The following is a 20,845-nucleotide window of genomic DNA, read 5'->3' as shown; positions in this document are numbered from 1 at the left end:
GAAAAAAAAAAGAAACAATCAAGTAATTATCCTGCCTCTCCTATATCATTTGTATTTCAGAGCAATACTTTACTGATATGGGAAATATCTCTATATATGTATTCTCTTAAATGAAGAATTAGAATATCATTTTCAAAATCCCTAATAAATTAGTGGATCTGAGAGTTTCAAAATCTCAGCAATATTGATAAAATTTGAGTCAGGATTATTCTATTGTGGAGGGGCATCTCATACACTGTAGGATGTTCATCATCATTCTTCACCTCTACCCACTAGGTACCAGTAACACCCACCCCCTCCATGTTAAAATGTCTCCAGACATTGCCAAGTTACCCTCAACTGAGAAAGGCTAGCCTGGAAAATAATCATGCTTGATAACATAAAAAAGAGACAACTAGACACCGTGTTCCTGAAGAAGGTACATGATCTGAAAAGTCATAAAATAATAAAAAAAAGAAATGAGATCCTTTCATACAAGTTTAAACTCATAGAAAGTAAATCAAGAGGAAAATATCTGTAGAATAATAAACTTTCCATAAAACAATAATTCATTACGGTTTCATTTAGAGTGGCTAAGCTTGAACTGGATGGTTTATTTTAATATACACTATAACTTACATTATTATTTAAGGTTCAGAAAGACAGTTATTATTTGATATCACAACTGGGAACTGAGTGAAGGTCAAATTATAAACTTCCAGTTCTATGGGATGTATCACAGTACAACTACAGTTAACAGTAATGTACTGTATATTTGAAGGTTGCTAAGAGCGTATCTTGAAAGTTCTCATCACACAAAAAATCTTTTTAAGTATGTGAGGTGACAGATGTTAAAACACTGTAATCATTTCCCAATTTATACATATTATCAAATCATTATGCTGCGCATCTTAAACTTATACAATTGTTACATGTCAATTTTATCTCAATAAAACTGGGGAGGGGGGAGTTCCCGTCGTGGCGCAGTGGTTAACGAATCTGACTAGGAACCATGAGGTTGCGGGTTCGGTCCCTGCCCTTGCTCAGTGGGTTAAGGATCCGGTGTTGCCGTGAGCTGTGGTGTAGGTTGCAGACGCCGCTCGGATCCCGCGTTGCTGTGGCTCTGGCGTAGGCCGGTGGCTACAGCTCCGATTCAACCCCTAGCCTGGGAACCTCCATATGCCGCGGGAGCAGCCCAAGAAATAGCAAAAAGACAAAAAAAAACAAAAAAACAAAAAAAACTGGGGAGGGGGTGTGTGTGCATGTGCCTCAAAGCACCCTGTATCAAATAAAAAAACCCATTTAGGTCAATGCTTTAAACCAAGATTAAATGACAGGATATAGAAATAAAGAAAAAATAATCAAAACCCATGGTTCTGGTGGCAACTCAGGTTATATCATTTAAGGAATCCCTTTTTTATTTTCATAAAAGGCTAAGATAAATGTTATGCCATTAAAATAGACACAAATCATTACTTACTTATGCAAACTGTTTAAAGTTTCCTATGAGATCTGAGAAAGTATGCTTTATCATGGGAAAACCTACTCTTATTTCTGGGTACCTCTACCAAAAAAGAGAGGCTATTCAAAAAGTGTCCCTGAACTAGCATCTAGGACCAAGATTCACAGGTGGGCATGTCCTTTACCCCAAAGTAATACTTTTCCAACTTTTCCAGTCACATGATATGCCCAAGGAGCTGCTCAAACGATGGTGAATTCAAGGAAACAAGGAACAGGGGAGTTCCCGGACCACCTGCTCCATTCACAGCAGCTGTACCCAGTAAAATGAACATTTGTAAATGCTGGAAATTTCAGTCTAATAAAAATAACCATAATTGATGAAAAATGTTAAAAATCACATCATAGCAGTAGAAAATATTCATACCTATACAGGGCTTAACATGCTGAAAGCAAGCTTTTGTCAGGTCACCTAACAGGGCAAAGGAACTCTGTCGAACTTCTGGCATTTTATCCTACAAGAAAGAAGAAGAAGTTAATATCGATGTGACACCAAGAACCGGGTTTCAATTAATTTTAATGTAATAAGTCTCACCTGCATGCACTGATACATTAGTGTTAGAATGTTACTTCGGGCTACTAGCTGTTCAATGTTGCCTCCAAGTCCTTCAGCCAGGCCACTGAGTAAATCAAGAGCCACTATCATAAAATCTTTATCAGGAGCCTCATATTGATCTGGTTGAGCATTGTTCAGCTGAAAATAGACACAATTTTTTGAAAACTTACTCTGAATCAGTTACTTAAACAAGTTTTGTATACAATATGCCTATCTAAGGAAAAACATTTATGATGCCAAGAAGGGAGAGATATGAAATTTTTTAATAATACCATGGCTTGTGCAAGAGTCTTCTGTACTAGGTTTACACAACGTTGATACACAGGTTCACAGTATGGAAGGAAGCCAGACTGCAGGGCTGTGGCAACTGATGATAGGCACTAGAAAGGAAAAAGCAGATGTGTAAAATTTCTGGGTATTCTTAAAATTACGATAAATCCTTGAAAGTGTACATAATGAAGATCCTGTCACTTGTGAGCCTGTTCACTGGTCTATAGCAGTGCAGGTTTATTGTTCACACCTCTCCTTTGATGCCACTCTTTGCTGTTACGTTTATCAGCTGGTCAGGAGAGGTTTGCTCAGAGAAAAAAACCATAAAAATTTCTATAACGAACATTATCCTTCAGACTTAAGTATTATATATTCCTATTTTTTCCTTCAAACTTAAGAGAAACATTTATCCTCCCATCTTGGTCAATGATGGACTAGAGGGACTGGATGGAGTGGGTGGACTTTCACTGGGCACATTCTGAGTCCCTGCCTGGAAGTAAATATATCTAGCCATAAAAATTATTGTTTTGTTAGGCACAGAATTAGCCACTGCACTTGGTCACAGAAGTTTTTACTTCTCCTGTTAGGGATAATCCATAGCAGAAGTGGTGACCGCGAAATGACAAGGGGATCAAGAATGACTGAAGTGGCTCTACCAGTATCAATTCATCTAGGTTTAAGTTACCACAGTAGAGAATGTAATCAATTATAGGGTAACACGTAAAATTTTTTTGGTTAAAAACAAAGTATTTAAATATACAAGAAAACAGAACTTCAAACTAGGCAGAAAGGATAAAAAGTGAAGTCCCTCCTCCCATCAAAGTTCCAATGCTACTTCACATAGATACATGTGTATAAACAACAGATAACATACACGAATTTAAACTATATCCATTATGATATGGCTATATATCCATATAAAGAAATGCAGTTAAATAGCGATAGACATATATATGCTGATAGGAAAAGAGCTCCAAGAAAATTTATTATCAATTACTTAGAGCAGGTTAGAAAACATAATTCAATCCTTTGTTTACTTAAAAAGCAAAACATGTCTGTTATGCTTTTTCTACCTCACAATATTTCTTAGTATAGATGTACCAGGAAATTACATATTTATTCAGCATTTTAACAGAAATGGCTCAGAATGTAAATAACACATACACCCAATTATAACATATACTGATTTTATATTTGTATGAGTTTTTTTGATGGAACATAGTGTGATTAACTAAATATTACTGGCTTAGCATACCTCAAGTAAAGGGAAAAGATCTTTATCTTCATCCTTTAACATGTTCCATTTTTGGATCAGTGGAGGCATCAGCATCTGAATATATTCCTGATTACAATAATGAAAAACACATAAAGCTCCACTATCATATGTAAAAAAAAGTCCATTTTCAGTTTATGAAAATTAAAATCCATTTAGAGTAATTCTGTAAAATTACAGAATGAATTTTAAGACTCACCTTTGTTCTACTTAGCACCTTGAGAAATTTTATTTTTCCTGTTTTAAATTTACAAGACCTTGTTCTATTTTAAGCCATCTCACATCCTTTTTGAAGATGTGTTTGCACACAACAAATATACTATTATATAAAAATTGGTTGATCACCATCAGGAATGATTTGTGCAAGCTTTATTCTCTAGTGACTAAGTTTTCTCTTTTTCAGTCCTGGGGCCTGTGGCTTAAGAGCTTACGGCTCTTGTTATACAGTAGGTTACAAACAACAGGTAAAGTTATTAAAGATCTTTGTAGAAAAAGATCTATAATCATTTAAGTGTCCATGTTAAAACTGAAGAATTCATGCAAGCAAGTAAACAGTAATCATGTAATAAATAAGAAGCATAGATTCTATCTAAATGGTTTAAGACATGAGGAATGCCCCCACCAAACAAAACCAAACCAATCAACATCAAAGCAAACCCACAAGCAGGTGTTCCACACCAAGTTTTAATTTAAAAGTTTTAACTTTCAAGGATAACTTATAAATACAATTTCTTAAGACTTTTCATACAGTAACCATAAACATGAACTCTATTCTTGAGCAAAGAAAGAACTGAGCTATATTAAAATTCTAGTATCATCTAAATCACACTTAAACAAATCATTTCTGTCTTTCTCATCTATTCTTAACACTACTAGAGACAATTTGGCTCTCTAGCCATACCTCTGAACCACTATTCAGCATTTTAACCTACTACTGCAATTTTTAATAATTTTACCTTGGTGTATTCCCCATACTTGTTAAGTTCCACTGAGAAAACAAAGATATTTTTAGATGTGGTACTCTACAGCTACAGTATGGTAGACACAAAAAGACACTTGGAATTAAGTAAAAGTTGAATTCCAGAGTATAAAACATTTATATTCCCTTAGTCTCTCTGAAAGGTACTAGTGCATTCATTTGAAATGCTGCTGTAATTTTCACACCAAGCACATATTTATTTTTTAAGGTACTATCTAAAAGATAAATACACTGTCTTTAGAACTAAATTCTTAAAGCAGCAAAAACTTAAGTGTTCACATCTCCCCAAACATTTTAATTTCCAAATGTTAACCTATTAATTATAACTATGCTGTATCTTTAAGGTTTTTCATAACAGTTCACCATAGATACTTACAGGTTTGTTTAAATGATGTCCTACTGAATCTGCTAATGTTCCTATGGCATCATAAAGAATGAGTAGATTCTTATGCTGGTATTTACTAAATGCAAAGACCAAGGTATCAAGTATATAAGCCAGGTAAGGAACAAGTTCTGTACAAGCCTCCTCTTCTAGGGTAGCAAAGGCACTAGAATTAAAGAACAGAGCGATTACTGTTGTAGAAAAGGAACCGTTACAGTAGAGATATGAAACTACCTCTACAGTTCATAGGATATCTATTTACACTTTACATGCCTATCTCCTCACCTCACCACAGTAGATGCTTGTTTTTATTATTTCTTTCCCATTCCTTATAACTTCTTTCAAAGAGGCTGTCACTTACTGGCATCTGCTTAACTACAATGGGAAAAATCTAAAACTATTGTTGGCTCGTTCAACAAATTTATTTGGCGTTTATTGTTTATTTAGTTTCTGAGTGCTGGAAATATACCAATGAACAAAACAATGTCCCCATTCTCAGAGGGTTTACATTCTAGTGGTGTTCCAGATTAATGAAATCAAAATCAAAATTGTTAAACTCTAATTTACACTTTAACTTTCATATGCATACCAAAGGTCACAAAATGCTATCAGCATTTTTAGCACTTGCTGTGTATGAAATGTATGAGGACACAGCAGTATCATGAGCTCTCAAATGTTTCTCTTAGTGGGAGGGAGAAATGAAGTGCTGGAGATCAAAGGGCAGAAACCTTGAGTTAGAAGAATAAATTCTATGGAGTTCCCGTTGCGGCGCAGCAGAAACGAATTCAACTAGGAACAGTGAGGTTGCAGGTTTGATCCCTGGCCTTGCTCAGTGGGTTAAGGATCCGGTGCTGCTGAGAGCTATGGTGTAGGTCCCAGACGCAAACTTGGATCCAGTGTTGCTGTGCCTCTGGCATAGGCTGGTGGATACAGCTCCAATTTGACCCTTAGCCTGGGAACCTCCACAGGCCGCAGGTGCGGCCCTTAAAAAAACAAAAAACAAAAAAAAACGGAAGATTAAATTCTAAGGATCTAATGTACAATATGGTGGCTAGTTAGTAATATGGCATTGTATACTTGACACTTGCTGAGAGCAGGTCTTAACCACTCTCACACAAAAAAGTTAACCTATGTTAATTATATGAAGTGATGGATGTGTTAATTATCTTGGAGACTGTTCTACCATGCTTTGTATATCAAGTCAACATGTATACTTTAAATATATGTAATTATATTTGTCAATTATTCTTCAGTAAAGTTTAAAAAGTCTAAGCCCTACACCATACATTAGAATTTACTTGTTGTTGTAATGCTCAACTATGTATCTAATTTCCTCCATTACCACTTTCCATAAATTATAATTATATAGTGGTTTACCATACCCTACACTAGCCTGTAAATTTCAAGATGGCAAAGGATATGCACACAATATTTAGTATGCTTAACAATGAGTACAGAACTAAAAAAACTTTGAATAATCTATAGGAAACCAATCATCTGTATCTGCTCCCACTTTTACTCTCCTTTTTTTTTTTTTTTAAGGGCCACATCCACAGCATATGGAGGTTCCCAGGCTAGGGGTTCAATCAGAGCTGTGCCACTGGCCTACACCACAGCTCATGGTAACACTGGATCCTTAACCCATTGAGCAAGGCCAGGGATGGAACCTGCGTCTTCATGGATACGGTCAAATTGGTTTCTGCTGACCAATGACTGGAACTCCTCCTTTCCTCTTTTTCAACAGCTATTTCTTGCTATTAAAAAAGTGAACACTAAAAGCAATTCTATTTGAAAAATTAAGAACTATAAACATAAGTGGCAAGCCCTTTCAGAACAAAGGTTTGTTTCCAAAAAACTGAAATATAGGTAGTAATGAAACTAACTGCTAGTCTGATAGAAAAAGACACAGCCCCAGATGCAATCAAGGGAGTGGAACCACTATTTGGCAGATGACAGGTCAGTGTAGGACTTTCTGTGGAGATACGGGAGTTAACCTATTGGCTAATTGTGTCAATCTGCTCAAACTTTTTTATTCCTTCAAGAGTAGGACCCTTGCCATTACCACTCAGGATGACTGCAGGAATGTGGGTGAAAGGTAACTGTTACAGCCACTGAGGGGCAAAAAAAAAAAGGGGAAGAAATAGCAAAGATGGATGTCTAGTTAAGAGTCACTTTTGGATTTATAAAACCATCAGGTGAAAGCTACAGATAGCAAAAATTCCATTACTGGTTAAATACCAACACTACATCACAAGGTTGAAAGTTAGTTTCTTTCTCAAGTATCACACACGCACTTCTGCCACAATCAACATTTTGTTAGGAATCTGTCCCACCTGCAGGCAGCTTCTTGTACTCTCTTGTTGCTATCCAGGATACGCTTCAGCAGTTCTGTCATTAATGGCTTCAGGTACGTGTCTGGGGGCTGGCTGACTACCCAGTGTGCATAGCGGCTAAGAGTCCAGCACGTTATGGAACGCACAAGAGCCTTTTTATCAGAGAGGCACTGAATAAGGTGAGGAATGAGCTCAGGTAGGTATGGAATCATGCCTTGCATGCAACCTAAAACAAAAACAAAATAGAAATCTTTTAGGCAGTGCTGAAGTCTGGTTAGAAGAAAATTATGTCAGTTGAATACTACACCGATACATACATCCATGAAAAAATATCCAGATCATCTACATTAAATACACTGTAACAAACTGTTACAAAACTGTTTAAAAAAAATAACCAAAATGAGAGCTAACTACTCTCAAGTATCTTAAGTAGGGTTAGGAAAGTTCACTTTACTTCTGCTACAGAAATTATGGTTTTCAGAAATGCATGTAAAGTGTTGATTTACTGTAGGTATATTTACAGAGGATAAAATAATAATCCATTATAGATGATGAGATATTTCTTACACTTACTTATGGAAGTTATTCTTCTAGCAATAGGGATGCTTCTGACATCAGAATCCTCTCATTCTGTTCTCTTAGAAGCATTTGCAAAATATCTGGGTGGAATTTTAAGTAAGCCTATGGATGTTTAATAATAATCAAGTAGCTCAAAGAAAAAACTTATCCTAAGATGACTTTTAAATACCCTCTTCAAAGTCAATGAAGGTCATATTCTCTCTCTTCTTTTTTTTTTTTTGGTCTTTTTGTCTTTTAGGACCGCACCAGTGGCATATGGAGGTTCCCAGGCTAGGGGTCGGATCAGAGCTGTAGCCTCTGGCCTACACCAGAACCACAGCAATGCGGGATCTGAGCCGTGTCTGCTACTACACCACAGCTCATGGCAATGCCAGATCCATAACCCACTGAGCGAGGCCAGGAATCAAACCTGCATCCTCGTGGATCCTAGTCGGGTTCGGTAACCACTGAGCTGCGATGGGAACTCCCCATATTCTTATTTATCCCACCTCAACAACACAAGACAGCAAAGCATATGAATTCTAGACTGAACAGGTACTGCTTACAGAGAATCCCTTAAAGTAGCCTCATCATATCAGTACCTACTAAGAATCTGACAATTCAAAAATCTGATTTAGACTTACCTTCAGCAATTGCTCCTAGAACCAAGATGCCTGATTCTTTAACAACCCACTCATGATGAAAAAGTAATTCTTTCAAAAGGGGCAAAATATGTGGCAAAAGCTCATCACGGTACACATTTGCGAGAACATCTAGGGCGGCTGCAGAACATTTTCCTAAGAAAATATTTAATTCAAAAATATTACATTAACCTCTATTTCCACTTAGTTCTAAACCTATCTATAGATTATAAGGTAAAATTTGCTCTATGTACAACACTTTATTTTTACCTTTAGAGTTTCAAAGAATATTCAAAATATTACATTAACCTCTATTTCTACTTAGTTCTATATCTATCTATATCTATAGATACATATAAGGTAAAATTTGCTCTATGTACAACACTTTATTTTTACCTTTAGAGTTTCAAAGAATTCAATTAACTAGGAGGTAGCCTGTCACAGGAAAAAATTTTCTGTTGATAAGACCAAGAATTAACGAACTAATTACTATGAAGATATTTTATTCTGCACACAACTGCCATACTAGAATGATCCTGTGTATACAGAAAAATTAAAATACTGTCCCATTCAGCTGAATGCTTCTAGAAAGATGCCCACTGCTACAATCTCACAGCAAAATGTGTACATTATTCCTACTTAACATTCCCAGTGGTAGGTTATTCAGAATCGAATATGTAATGACTTAGTTGGAGGTTAGGCAAATAAATTAGAACAAAAGTCACTACGACATAAAGCATAAAATGTGCTGGGAAACATTCTCAATGAAGAAACTATTAACAATGGGACTTGACAGCAATTCAGATTTCATGTTAATAAGAACAAAAGAAATGGAAAAAATGAAAATATAATTAAGTATTCTAATTTCTCCAAAATGGATGATCACCAACCCTGGATGATAAAATCCTCTTTAAAAACAAAAAAAAGTGTCACATTGGCCAGACGTTAACACCGAACTCATCAATGAGGGCCTTTGTTACACTGTATGGTAGACCCATTCAAACAAATATCCATGGAACAGAATGAAATCTTCATACAAGGATACAGAGTGAGATGTATGATATATGGGAAAGAATCAGCAGAATGTATATAATCTGATTTCATTTTTGGAAAATCAGCCTCTCCAAAAAAGATACAGGCATATTTTAGATCCTGGGTTCAGTTCCACAACAATGCAATCAAGTGAGTCAAATGAACTCTTGGTTCATTTAGTTTCTTAGTGCATGTAAAAGTTATGTTCATTCTATACTGAAGTCTATTAAGTATGCAAGAGCATTATGTCTAAAAAAACATGTACGTACCTTAATTAAAATATACTTTATAGCTAAATAATGCTAACCACCATCTGAGCCTTCAAAAAGTTGTAATCTTTCTGTTTGTGGAGGTCTTGCCTCAATGATGATGGCAGCTGATTGGTCAAGATATGGTTGCTGAAGGTTGTGGTGGCTGTAGCAATTTCTTAAAATAAGATAATAGTGAAGTTTTTGCTGTATCGATTGACTCTTCCCTTCATGAATGATTTCTCTGTAACATACAATGCTGTTTGATAGTATTGAACCCAAAAGCACTTCTTTCAAAACTGGAGTTAATCTTCTCAAACCCCACAACTGCTTTATCAACTAAGTTTACTAATATTCTAAATCCTCTGTTGTCATTTCAACAATCTTCACAGTATCTTCACCAGGAACAGATTCTATCTCAAAAAACCACTTTCTTTGCTCATTCATAAGAAGCAACTCCTCATTCATTAAATTTTTAGCATGAAGTAACAGGAATGCAGTTACATCTTCAGGCTGCCCTTTTAATTCTAGTTTTCTTGCTATTTCTACAACATCAGCAGTTACTTTCTCCACTGAAGTCTTGAACTGCTCAAAGAAAAATCAACTTCTTCCAAACTCCTCTTCATGCTATTTTAAACTTTTCTCATGAATCAATTTTTTTTTTTTTTTTTTTTCCTTTTCAGGCCACCCTGTGCATATAGAGTTCCTGGGCCAGGTATCAGATCCAAGCTAAAGTTTCAACCTACACCACAGCTGCAGCAACGCCAGATCCTCAAACCCACTGTGCCGGGCTAGGGATAGAACTGTGTCCTGGCGCTCCTGAGATGCTGCTGATTTTGTTGCATCACAGAAGGAACTCCAATGTTTTTAATGTCATGTAGAATGGTGAATACTTTCCAGGTGGTTTTCAATACATTTTAACCAGATCCCTCAGAGGAATCACTATCTATGGCAACTATATAGCCTGACAAAATGTATTTCTTAAATAGTAAGACTTGAAAGTTGAAATTACTTCTTGATCCACAGAGGGCAGAATGGAAGTTGTGTTAGCAGGTATGAAAACATGAACTTCATTGTACATTTCCACCAAAGCTCTTAGGTGACCAGGTACACTGTGGTTGAGTTGTAGTATCTTTAAAGAAATCTTTTCTTCTGAGCAAGAGGTCTCAACGGTATGCTTAAAATTTTAAGTAAACCATGTCGTAAACAGATGTACTGTCATCCAGGCTTTCTTTTTTCAGTTAGAGAGCACAAGCAGAACAAATTTAGCATAATTTCAAAGGGCCCTAGGATTTTTTGGAATGGTAAATGAGCACTGCCTTCAACTTAAAGCCACCAGCTGCATAGGCCCTAGCAAGAATCAGCCTGTCCTTTGAAGCCTGAAGCCAGGCATGGACTTCTCCCTTATGAAGTCCTCCTCTACTTCATACTAGTTATGAAAATCTTAGATGGTATCTTTTCCCAAGAGAAAACTGTTTTGTCTATAATGAAAATCTGTTGTTTTGCATAGCTACCTTCATTATCTTAGCTAGATCTTCTAGATAACTTGCTGCAGCTTCTACATCAGCATTTGCTGCCTCACCTTGCTTTTTATGTTATGGAGACAAAGGCTTCTTTGCTTAAATCTCATGAACCAATCTTATCTTTTGCAGCTTCCTCACCTCTCTCAGCTTTCAGAGAACTGAAGAAAGTCAACACCTTGCTCTCGACTAGGCTTTGGCTTAAGGGAATGTTGTGGCTGGTTTGATCTTTTATCCAACCCACAAAAACTTTCTCCTTATCAGCAATAAAGCTATTTCACTTATCATTTGTCTGTTCATTGGAGTAGCACTTTTAATTTAAGAACTTCTCCTTTGCCCTCACAACTTGGCTAACTGGCACAAGAGGCCTAGCTTTCAGTCTATCACAGTTTTCAAGAGGCATTCCTCACTAAGCTTAATCATTTCTAACTTCTGATTTAAAGTGGAAGACGTGACTCCTCCTTTCATTTAAGCACTCAGAGGCCAATGAAGGGTTATTAATTGGTCTTATTTCAATATTGGTGTATCTCAGAGAATAGGATGGCCCCAGGAGAGAGACGAAGATAGGGAATGGCTTGTGGGTAGAGCAGTTAGAACACGTATGGCATTCACCCATTAAGATCCCCCCTCTTCTATGAGTGTGGTTTGTGGAGCCCCCAAACAACTACAATAATAACATCAATGATTACTGATCACAGATCATCAAAACAAACATAAGAGTAATGAAAAAGTTCGAAACATCCCAAGAATTACCAAAATGTGACAGAGACACAAAAGAGACTAAAATGCTGCTGGAAAAAGGTGCCAACAGACTTGATCAATGAAGGGTTGCTACAAACCTTCACTTCATAAAAAATGCAGTTATCTGTAAGTGCAAGAAAGAGAAGTGCAACAAAACGGAAGCAATAGCTGTACATCTATTTTCTGTGTGCACAAGAAAACTTCTGGAAGGACATAAAGATGGGTGGGATGTGAAAAGGAAATGTCTTCCCCGCAACTCAATAACATTATTACTTTTGCAGGGTTATATACAACAAATCTTAATTCACCTTCCGCCCAAAGTAGGGATATACTGGAAGGTAATCTGTGGTAACAGAGAAGACCTTGGGTTCTCTTGCTGTGCCACCAGTACTAGCGTTGCTAACCTTAAGCCAAGTTCTCTCTCTGCAGTAGCTTTACCTTCCTAAAGCTGTTGGAAAGGTTAAGTGTGATAATGCATACAGAGTCCTTGGCCTAGGGCTAGGCATATTAGTCAATCTAAGGAAACATTTGTTATAGGAAACTAAAGGGCAGCAGAGTAATCAACATTAGCTCCATCAGTTACTAGAAATCTCCACCTTCTGAATTACAGTGTGGTTCTTAACTGGGGGTGATTTTATTTCCCAGGGACTATTTGGCAATGTCTGGAGACATCGCAGGTTGTGTGTGTTCATGGGGAGAAGAGACACGCTTCACTCTCTCCCCACACACTACTGCCATTTACTGGGCAAAAGTCAGGGATGCTGTTCAACTTTCTATTATGAAGGACAACACCATAACAAAGAATTATGTGGCTCAAAATATCACCTGTGCTGTGAACTAGAGCGGTGAGGATTTAAAAACCAGGAAGCAAGCAAAAACACAGGTGTCTAGGTCCCCCCCCAGAGTTTTTAGTATGTGCCCTGGAACGTGGGTTTAAATAACTTAAGATGTAGATTTGCAGCTAAGGTTGAAAACCTACAAGAGATTTTTAAAAAGCATTTTTTGTAAGTTTGACTATGATAAAGCAAGTTATATTATTTTAGAAATATTAATGATAATCAACCAAGTCTCTTGCAAATTATGTTAGGAAATAGGAAAAGCTGTGGCCAATGTTTCTATTTCATAGTATCAAGCAAAACATATAGCCTTTTGAGAAATGAGTGTGAGGTAAGAAGTCTTTCTCAGGAATAATAAAAATTAAATGTAGTAACAGACCTATCAGGAAAATACAAAACAAAACCACAGTAAGATACCACTTCACATCCAGAATGGCTGTAATAGAAAAAGACACCTAAGAATTGGCAAGCATATGAAGAAACCAGAGCCCTAAGACACTGCTGGTAAGAAAGTAAATGGCAGAATCACTTTGAAAAACAGCCTGGTAATAAGACCAAAGGTTAGTCAGACAATTACCATATGACCCAGTAATCCTCATCATGGGTATATACCCAAGAGAATGGAAAACTTATGTCCACACATAAACGTTTACCATAAATGTTCCTAGCCAAAAGGGGGAAACAAAATGTCCATTAACTGATGAATGGATAAATAACACATAGTATAATCATACAATGAGTTATTTTTCCTGTAACAAAAAGGAAGTAATGATACTTGCTACAATGTGGATGAATCTTAAAACATGTTAAGTGAAAGAAGTCAGTCACAAAGGACCACATTTTGTATAATTTCATTTATAGGAAATGTCCAGAACAGTTCAGAGACAGAATATATATACTGATGGTTACTTAATGCTGGGGGACTAGGAGAAAATGGGAGTGACAACTAATGGGCATGGGATTTCTTTCTGGAGTGATGAAAATATTTCAAAATTTACTCTGGTGATGGCTGCACAACTCTGTGAACAGACTGAAAACCACTAAATTGTATCCTTTTGTAGAGTATGTGAATTGCATAATAGGGGTGCCCTGTATGTGGTGAGTTATTTTTCAATAAAATTATTATCAAAGCAGGTGACTATACTCCTCTCTCCCTGACTTACTTAGATTCCAGTCAGAAATTGTATCATCATCATCAATTTCATCGTCATCATCATCTTCCTCTTCAATTCCATCTTCATCGTGCTGCTGCGCGACTGTCCTGGATCGATGAAAACGTGGCCTTATATCCTGTTCACTATCAGGAATTGTTTCATCTTCTTCAACATCACCCTGAACATTTTTTTAAAGGCAAAATTTGGTTATAGTCATTATAAGCTAGTAATATGTACATAAGTAGAAGAATGAGAATATACAGAGATGGGTTATACATAAGATTTTGAAGTCCAACTGACACTTGAACAATACTGGTTTGAACTGCATGAGTCCACTTACATGCAGATTTTTTTCCAATAGATGCAGTACCAGAGTACTACACAATCCATGGTTGGTTTAACTTGCAGATATGGAACCATTGACACAGAGGGCCAACTGTTAAATTATGCCAGAATTTTTGTCTGCACTGAAGGTCAGCGCCTCTAACACCCACTGTTCAAAGGTTAACTGTATATCTCATCATTAAGAACTATTCTCGGAGTTCCTGTCGTGGCTCAGTGGTTAACGAATCCAACTAGGAACCATGAGGTTGCAGGTTCGATCCCTGGCCTTGCTCAGTGGGTTAAGGATTCGGCATTGCCATGAGCTGTAGTGTAGGCTGCAGACACGGCTCGGATCTGGCGCTGCTGTGGCTCTGGCGGAGGCAGGTGGCTCCAGCTCCAATTCGACCCCTAGCCTGGGAACCTCCATGTGCTGCAGGAGTGGCCCAAGAAACGGCAAAAAGACAAAAAGACAAAAAAAAAAAAAAGCAGCAAGAACTATTCTCCTGTGCAGAAAATAGTTGTGAAGGGGAAAAGAGGCCATTATATAACCCATGTTAGATATCAGGCATTTTCAACCACATTACATCGTGCCTCATCAGCTGGAATAATCTAGGGTACTGGAATCAAAATCAGATCATATTTGGGATATTCTAAAATAAACTCCAAATAATTTGAATCACCTGAAAACTCAAGCTAACTCTACTAGTGTCACCATCTGGTTCCAATTAAGCTACACTCTTTCACGACCCAAATTCACTGTTTGCTTTTATCTTTACTCTATAGCATATTACATAACAAAAAACTTATTTACATAGGGCCTACTCTAAATAAATATTCTATTAGTCAAATTCAAAGATCTACTAAGTCAATAAAAATAATCTTCCCAATTCATCAGGAAATAGTTTCCTTACCTTAAGTAGGATAATATCTATATCTGAGTACTTCATGCCATTAACTAACACAGGAATCAACCTATAAAGAAATGAATTCATGAAATAAAAATCTAAAGATCTCAATAGAACTATTAAGTTTTAACAACTCCATGACTGCTAATAATACCAATGAAACCACCACTACTGCTAATACTGCCTTACAGCATATTCTCTCTGCCCTTTTCAACTGATGAGTACTCCCAATACAAATCTCAGGCCTTGTACATACTCATACAGGGGATCCATTGGAGGGAATCTTAGCGGGGAGAATATAGCTTATCTGAGTGCCGAGAAATAAAAACTAAAAAAAAAAACAAAAACTTTTTTGGCAATTTCTCTCCTAAGAATTTATTCCAAATATATGAACAAATTTTAAGGACCTGGTTAAAAATAAATTACAGTAAAGAGGAAAAAAAAAAAAATCCAAACCTGTAACCATAAAACACATTAAGCACATTTCCATGAGTTAGAAACAATGACATTACCTGTGTAATTACTCATATACAGAGACTATTTAGGAAGGCTATGTATCTTTGGAGAGGTCAGTAGGCTTAAATGGGACAAATCCATCTTTTACTTTATTTTTAAATGGTGACATTTTCATAATGAACCTATAATCAGTGCTGGTTTTCCTTTTAATAAAAAAGATGGGGAGTTCCCACTGTAGCTCAGCAGTAATGAACCTGACTAGTATCCATGACATGAGGACATGAGTTTGATCCCCGGCCTCACTCAGTGGGTTAAGGATCCAGTGTTGCCATGCACTGCAGTGCTGTTTGCAGGCGCAGCTTAGATGTGGCTTTACTATAGTGAAGGCCAGCAGCTGCAGCTTGGTATCAATCCTTAGCCTGGGAACTTCCGTATGTGCATGTGCAGACCTAAAAAGATAGATGGATAAATAAATAAAAATAGAGATGACAGTGTTTAAAACATAAAAACAGTAAATTTAAAGGAATTTATCCAAAATAATGCAAATAGGGAAAAAGTGTTCTACACATGAGGTTATTGTAACCTAATAAAATGTTTGGAGATTTAAATTTTAATTTCTTAAGAAATTGAGAATTTAAGGTATACTGAAATATTTATGATGACTAGTTAAAAAAATGTAGCAAAACATGTTAAGTAAGGGTCAAAATACTAACTTCAGTTCCTTGCATAGTTATGGTGGTTTAATCTTTGACAAGTTTCTTAAACTTTGTTTTCTTACAGTCCTATCCCACACACTTAAATGAGTCTACTGAAGACAAAGGTATGAGAATATTTTACAAATATATAACCACAGTCCACTGCTTGCAAATTCTACCTTTAATTGTTTGGGTGGCTCAGGAAAAGCTTTAACAGGCAAAAGAACCTCATACTCATGAGTACTAGCTGGAGGCTTATTATTAACAAGCACCTTTTTTATAACCTAGTAAGAAAGGTATTATGACATCTATTTTACAGACGAGTAAACTAAGGCTCAGAGAACTTGTATTATTTCTAGAAGGCCATAAATGTTAAGTAGATCTCCTTTCTCTACCCCAGAGGTAAAGCTCTCTCTCCACATGTCTTCAGTCTCTGCCAAGGCCTCACTTCAGTTATGTGCTTTAAGATCCACTAAAAAAAAAAAAAAACCTGGTGTGTGTGTGTGTGTATACATACACGTCAATTTTTTTTTTTTTTTTTTGTCTTTTTAGGGCCACACCCACGGCATATGGAGGTTCCCAGGCTAGGGGTTGAATCAGAGCTGTAGCTGCACACCTATGCCACCGCCACACCACCACCAGATCCAAGCTGTGTCTGCAAACTATACCATAGCACATGGCAGTGCTGGATCCTTAACCCAGTGAGTGAGGTCAAAGATCAAACCTGCATCCTCATGGATAGTAGGCAGAGTTGTTTCCACTGAGCCATCCTGGGAACTCCCATATATAAATTAATTTTGAGTACAACTCTAATATCAAAGAGGTAATTTTGCGAGCCCTCATTAACCAAAGGTATACTGAAAGTAAAAAGGAACCAGTGGGATTTAAAACCTGTTAAAAACTTTAATGTTCAAAGTCCTTCTAAATTATAAAGTAGATCAACAGCAGTAATTAAACAGTACAGCTAGTATACAATAACTAGATAACATTTAAAATACACAGAACCATACTGTGTAAGCTACAGGTATTTTGCAGGAGAACCAAGTCCATTTGGATCACCAGTAGTTACATCATTTATGACCTTTGTCAACAACTTCAGGAAAATGATGAGGATGGATGGCAGACTATAAGAGGCAACAGAGAGAAAAGTTGAAAGAGAGAATCTGATGGAATGAGGTCCCTGAGGATAAGAAAAAATTATGCTACCCAAGACCATTACTAGAAAAATTGGTTAGGAAAAACACAATTCACATGAAAACATATCTGTTAAGTTGTTAAGTAAAGGGTTACCTATTTTCCCTATAAAACAGAAGGGCTCAAAATGTATGGAGAGTAATAAAAGCATGAAACAATTGCTCTGGTAAGAAGAAGATAAAAGATGATCTGGAACAGGAAAAACTGGAGATAGTATGAAGGATTCACTTGACAGTGAAGACCATGGATTTCTATAGCCATCAATGTTTCTGGCAGTGTAACTTTTCCTAACAGTATTTAAGGAAGAGAATTTTAATGCAGCATCATGGGAAAGGAAATTACGTCAATACCAACGAATAAGTTTACTGAGGACTTAAAGTATATGCTGGGCACTGGGTTAGTTGTTTTACATGGATTAATCCATAAATAAGCCCCAAGAGATATTAATATACAAGAATAAAGGTGGGAAAAAGACCTGCTTTATAACAAAATATATTATTAAATGTTTAATAATCAAAAAAGTATAGAATTGGAGTTCCCATTATGGCCCAGAGGAAAGGAATCCAACTAGGAACCATGAGGTTGTGGGTTCAATCCCTGGCCTCTCTCAGTGGGTTAAGGATCTGGTGTTGCCGCGAGCTGTGGTGTAGGTTGCAGACGCAGCTTGGATCTGGTGTTGCTTAGCTGTGGTGCAGGCCGGCAGCTGTAGCTCTGATTAGACCCCTAGCTTGGGAACCTCCATAAGCCTTGGGTGAGGCCTTAAAAAAGCAAAAAAACCCCAAAAGTATAGTATTGGTTAAAAAAACAGAACACCGGGAGTTAGTTCCCTGGTGGTCCAGTCGTTAGGAGTTAGCACTTTCACTGCTGCGGCCCAGGTTCAGTCCCTGGTCTGGGAACTGAGATCCCACATCAAGCTGCTGTACATTGTGGTCAAAAAACCAAACACTATATAGCCACACTATATAGCCCAGAAACAAAAGAATTTAATCCCATGCCTTGTTGCACTAATGTCTTCTATGTGAATTCATTTTAGTGAGATCGTATCACATTAATAATTGATTCCTCACCATTTTTTTTGCTCATACTAAACAAGAATCTAGTTGAAAGAAGTAGTAAAAACAACTTTTATCATGTTTGTAATCTCTAGATTAGACTGATGTTGGTATTTTCCCATCCTCACAATATATTACTTCAACTAAAAATAAAAGCAATCTTGTTTTATCTAAAAATGGTTACCAAATCAGTGGTTGTTCGGACATAAAAATCAAATCCAGTTATGACTGGATTGGACTGTTTAATGTTCACACACAGCACAACAATATGGCAAGTGCTCACCTTTTAGCCTGCTACTAACTTCTTGCTTGTTTCAAAAGTGTTTAGATTCTATTAATGTAATGAAAGAGATCACTTATCTATAACTGTTCCTATCAAATTCTAATGTTATAGCTTAGGTTTTCATTAATAAAATCACTTCCATTTTTATAATAATGTCTATTTATATGACTTTTAGAATTATATGGTCCCATAGGAAGAAACAAACATATCATAAAAGCGGCATCACGAATTAGGGAGTAGCTTCCCTAAGAAGAAAAAAACCATTTTGCACATCATCTTGTACTTTATTCCCAAATAAATTCTAGATTGACTAGAATATAGGTGGAATTGCTTTCTTGATAGGGGAAGAAAAAGAAATTGAATGACTACATGAGAACAAGAATATCCAAGTATTCTAACATCTGAAAAAAAAAAATGCGACTCTTGCTACTATTACAATACTATTAAAACAAACATGTTTTTTGCTCATACAGATGGCTAAAGTTAGAGAAATTATAATTAAACCGATGTCAAAATTTGTGACAGGATGGAACATTGCTGGTGGGGTATAAACTGGCAGAACTTCACTAAAGAACAATGTGGAGTATTTATCAACAAACTTTAAAAAACGCTCAGACTCTCTGATCTTGGTTAAAATTACCTTTAGGAATTGTACTTGAAAGAAACCACCACTTATGGCCAAAGAAAGATGCTCACTCCAGGGTCATGAACTAAAAAAAAGGGGCAGGAGTTCTCTTGTGCAGAGGGTTCAAGATCTGGTGTTGCCACTGAGGCAGCTTGGGTCATTGCTGTGGACAGGTTCATCCCTGGCCTGGGGAACTTTCACGTGCCACAGGTGCAACCGAAAAAAAAAAAGAAAGAAAGAAAGAGAGAAAGAAAGAAAGAAAAAAGAATAAAGAGACAAACAACCAAATATTCAAAGAAGAAAAGTCAAAATCATACCTATATCCAAATATGGTACACCCACCATGATGGAATAGTACTCAAAGTTTACAGACTAATGATATGGAGGAAGTATAATAACTGAAAAGAACAAACCACAAAACAGTAAAACCAAAATTTTAAAAACCATAGCTAGATGTCATGTCAATTTAATTTCTCCCAAAACACTGAGAATATAAGATATTGGGTATATGGTATTAAATAACACAAAAACATTAAAAGACAACACATCAAAAATACTAACAGTGATGACTCAGGGTGGTAAAAATCCAGGAGATTTTTGTAAGTGTTCCACATTTTGGTTTTATTCTATGAGCCTCTATTACTTTCTTTTCCAAATAAAGTGAGCATTACTTTTAAAAGTAACTGAGTAACATCAAATCATTATGCTGTACAGCTAAAACTACATTTTTTAAAATAGATTTCAATTTATCTTAATAAAACTGGGGGAAAAGTATTAAAATAGATTTAACAGGTTAACCAAAAAGTTCATTGTATCGTAACTAGTGGGAAATCCTTTGGGGGAAAAATATCCACTAGAGTCCTTAGTCAAATTATAAGATTAAGAAAATTGTGCCATGGATTACTCAAAATTATAATTTAGAATAAACCATCCTTAAGTACTTTAGAAAACAAAACTAATTACTTATTAAGTTTAATTCTTCAAAATGTGGAGCCCCCATCATGGTTCAGCAGGCTCAGGACCCGATGTTGTCTCTGTGAGGATGTGGTTTCGATCCCTGGCCCCGCTCAGTGGGTTGTGGATCTGGCATTGCCACAAGCTGCGGCATAGGCCTCCAGCTGCAGCTCTGATTTGAACCCTGGCCTAGAACTTCCATATTCCACAGGTGAGGCTATAAAAAGAGAGCCGCCCCCAACCTTGCCAAAAAAAAAAAAAAAAAATTCTTCAAAACTTTTCACTAAGAGTAAGAATGCAACCTGAAAATATAAAGGAGGAATCACTGTTAAATTTA

General features: G+C 36.6%; 1 protein-coding gene across 2 annotated transcripts in view; it reads right to left on the bottom strand.

Moving 5' to 3' along the window:
• The window catches only part of TNPO1 (transportin 1), a 103,241-nt gene that overhangs the window by 18,147 nt on the left and 64,249 nt on the right, over positions 1-20,845 (bottom strand). For both annotated transcript variants that reach the window (XM_021076714.1, XM_003359811.5), the window contains exons 10-18: positions 15,256-15,316; positions 14,030-14,198; positions 8,493-8,645; positions 7,291-7,516; positions 4,952-5,123; positions 3,579-3,665; positions 2,326-2,433; positions 2,033-2,191; positions 1,865-1,952 (exon numbers count right to left, since the gene is read on the bottom strand). In XM_021076714.1, coding sequence (XP_020932373.1) covers positions 1,865-1,952; positions 2,033-2,191; positions 2,326-2,433; positions 3,579-3,665; positions 4,952-5,123; positions 7,291-7,516; positions 8,493-8,645; positions 14,030-14,198; positions 15,256-15,316 — 1,223 coding nt within the window. The remainder of the gene's footprint in view (positions 1-1,864; positions 1,953-2,032; positions 2,192-2,325; positions 2,434-3,578; positions 3,666-4,951; positions 5,124-7,290; positions 7,517-8,492; positions 8,646-14,029; positions 14,199-15,255; positions 15,317-20,845) is intronic.

Source organism: Sus scrofa, chromosome 16, assembly GCF_000003025.6.
Source record: "Sus scrofa isolate TJ Tabasco breed Duroc chromosome 16, Sscrofa11.1, whole genome shotgun sequence".
Lineage (NCBI taxonomy): Eukaryota > Metazoa > Chordata > Mammalia > Artiodactyla > Suidae > Sus > Sus scrofa.
The sequence above is the reverse complement of the archived record's forward strand: the minus strand, read 5'-3'. Positions and strand labels throughout refer to the sequence as shown.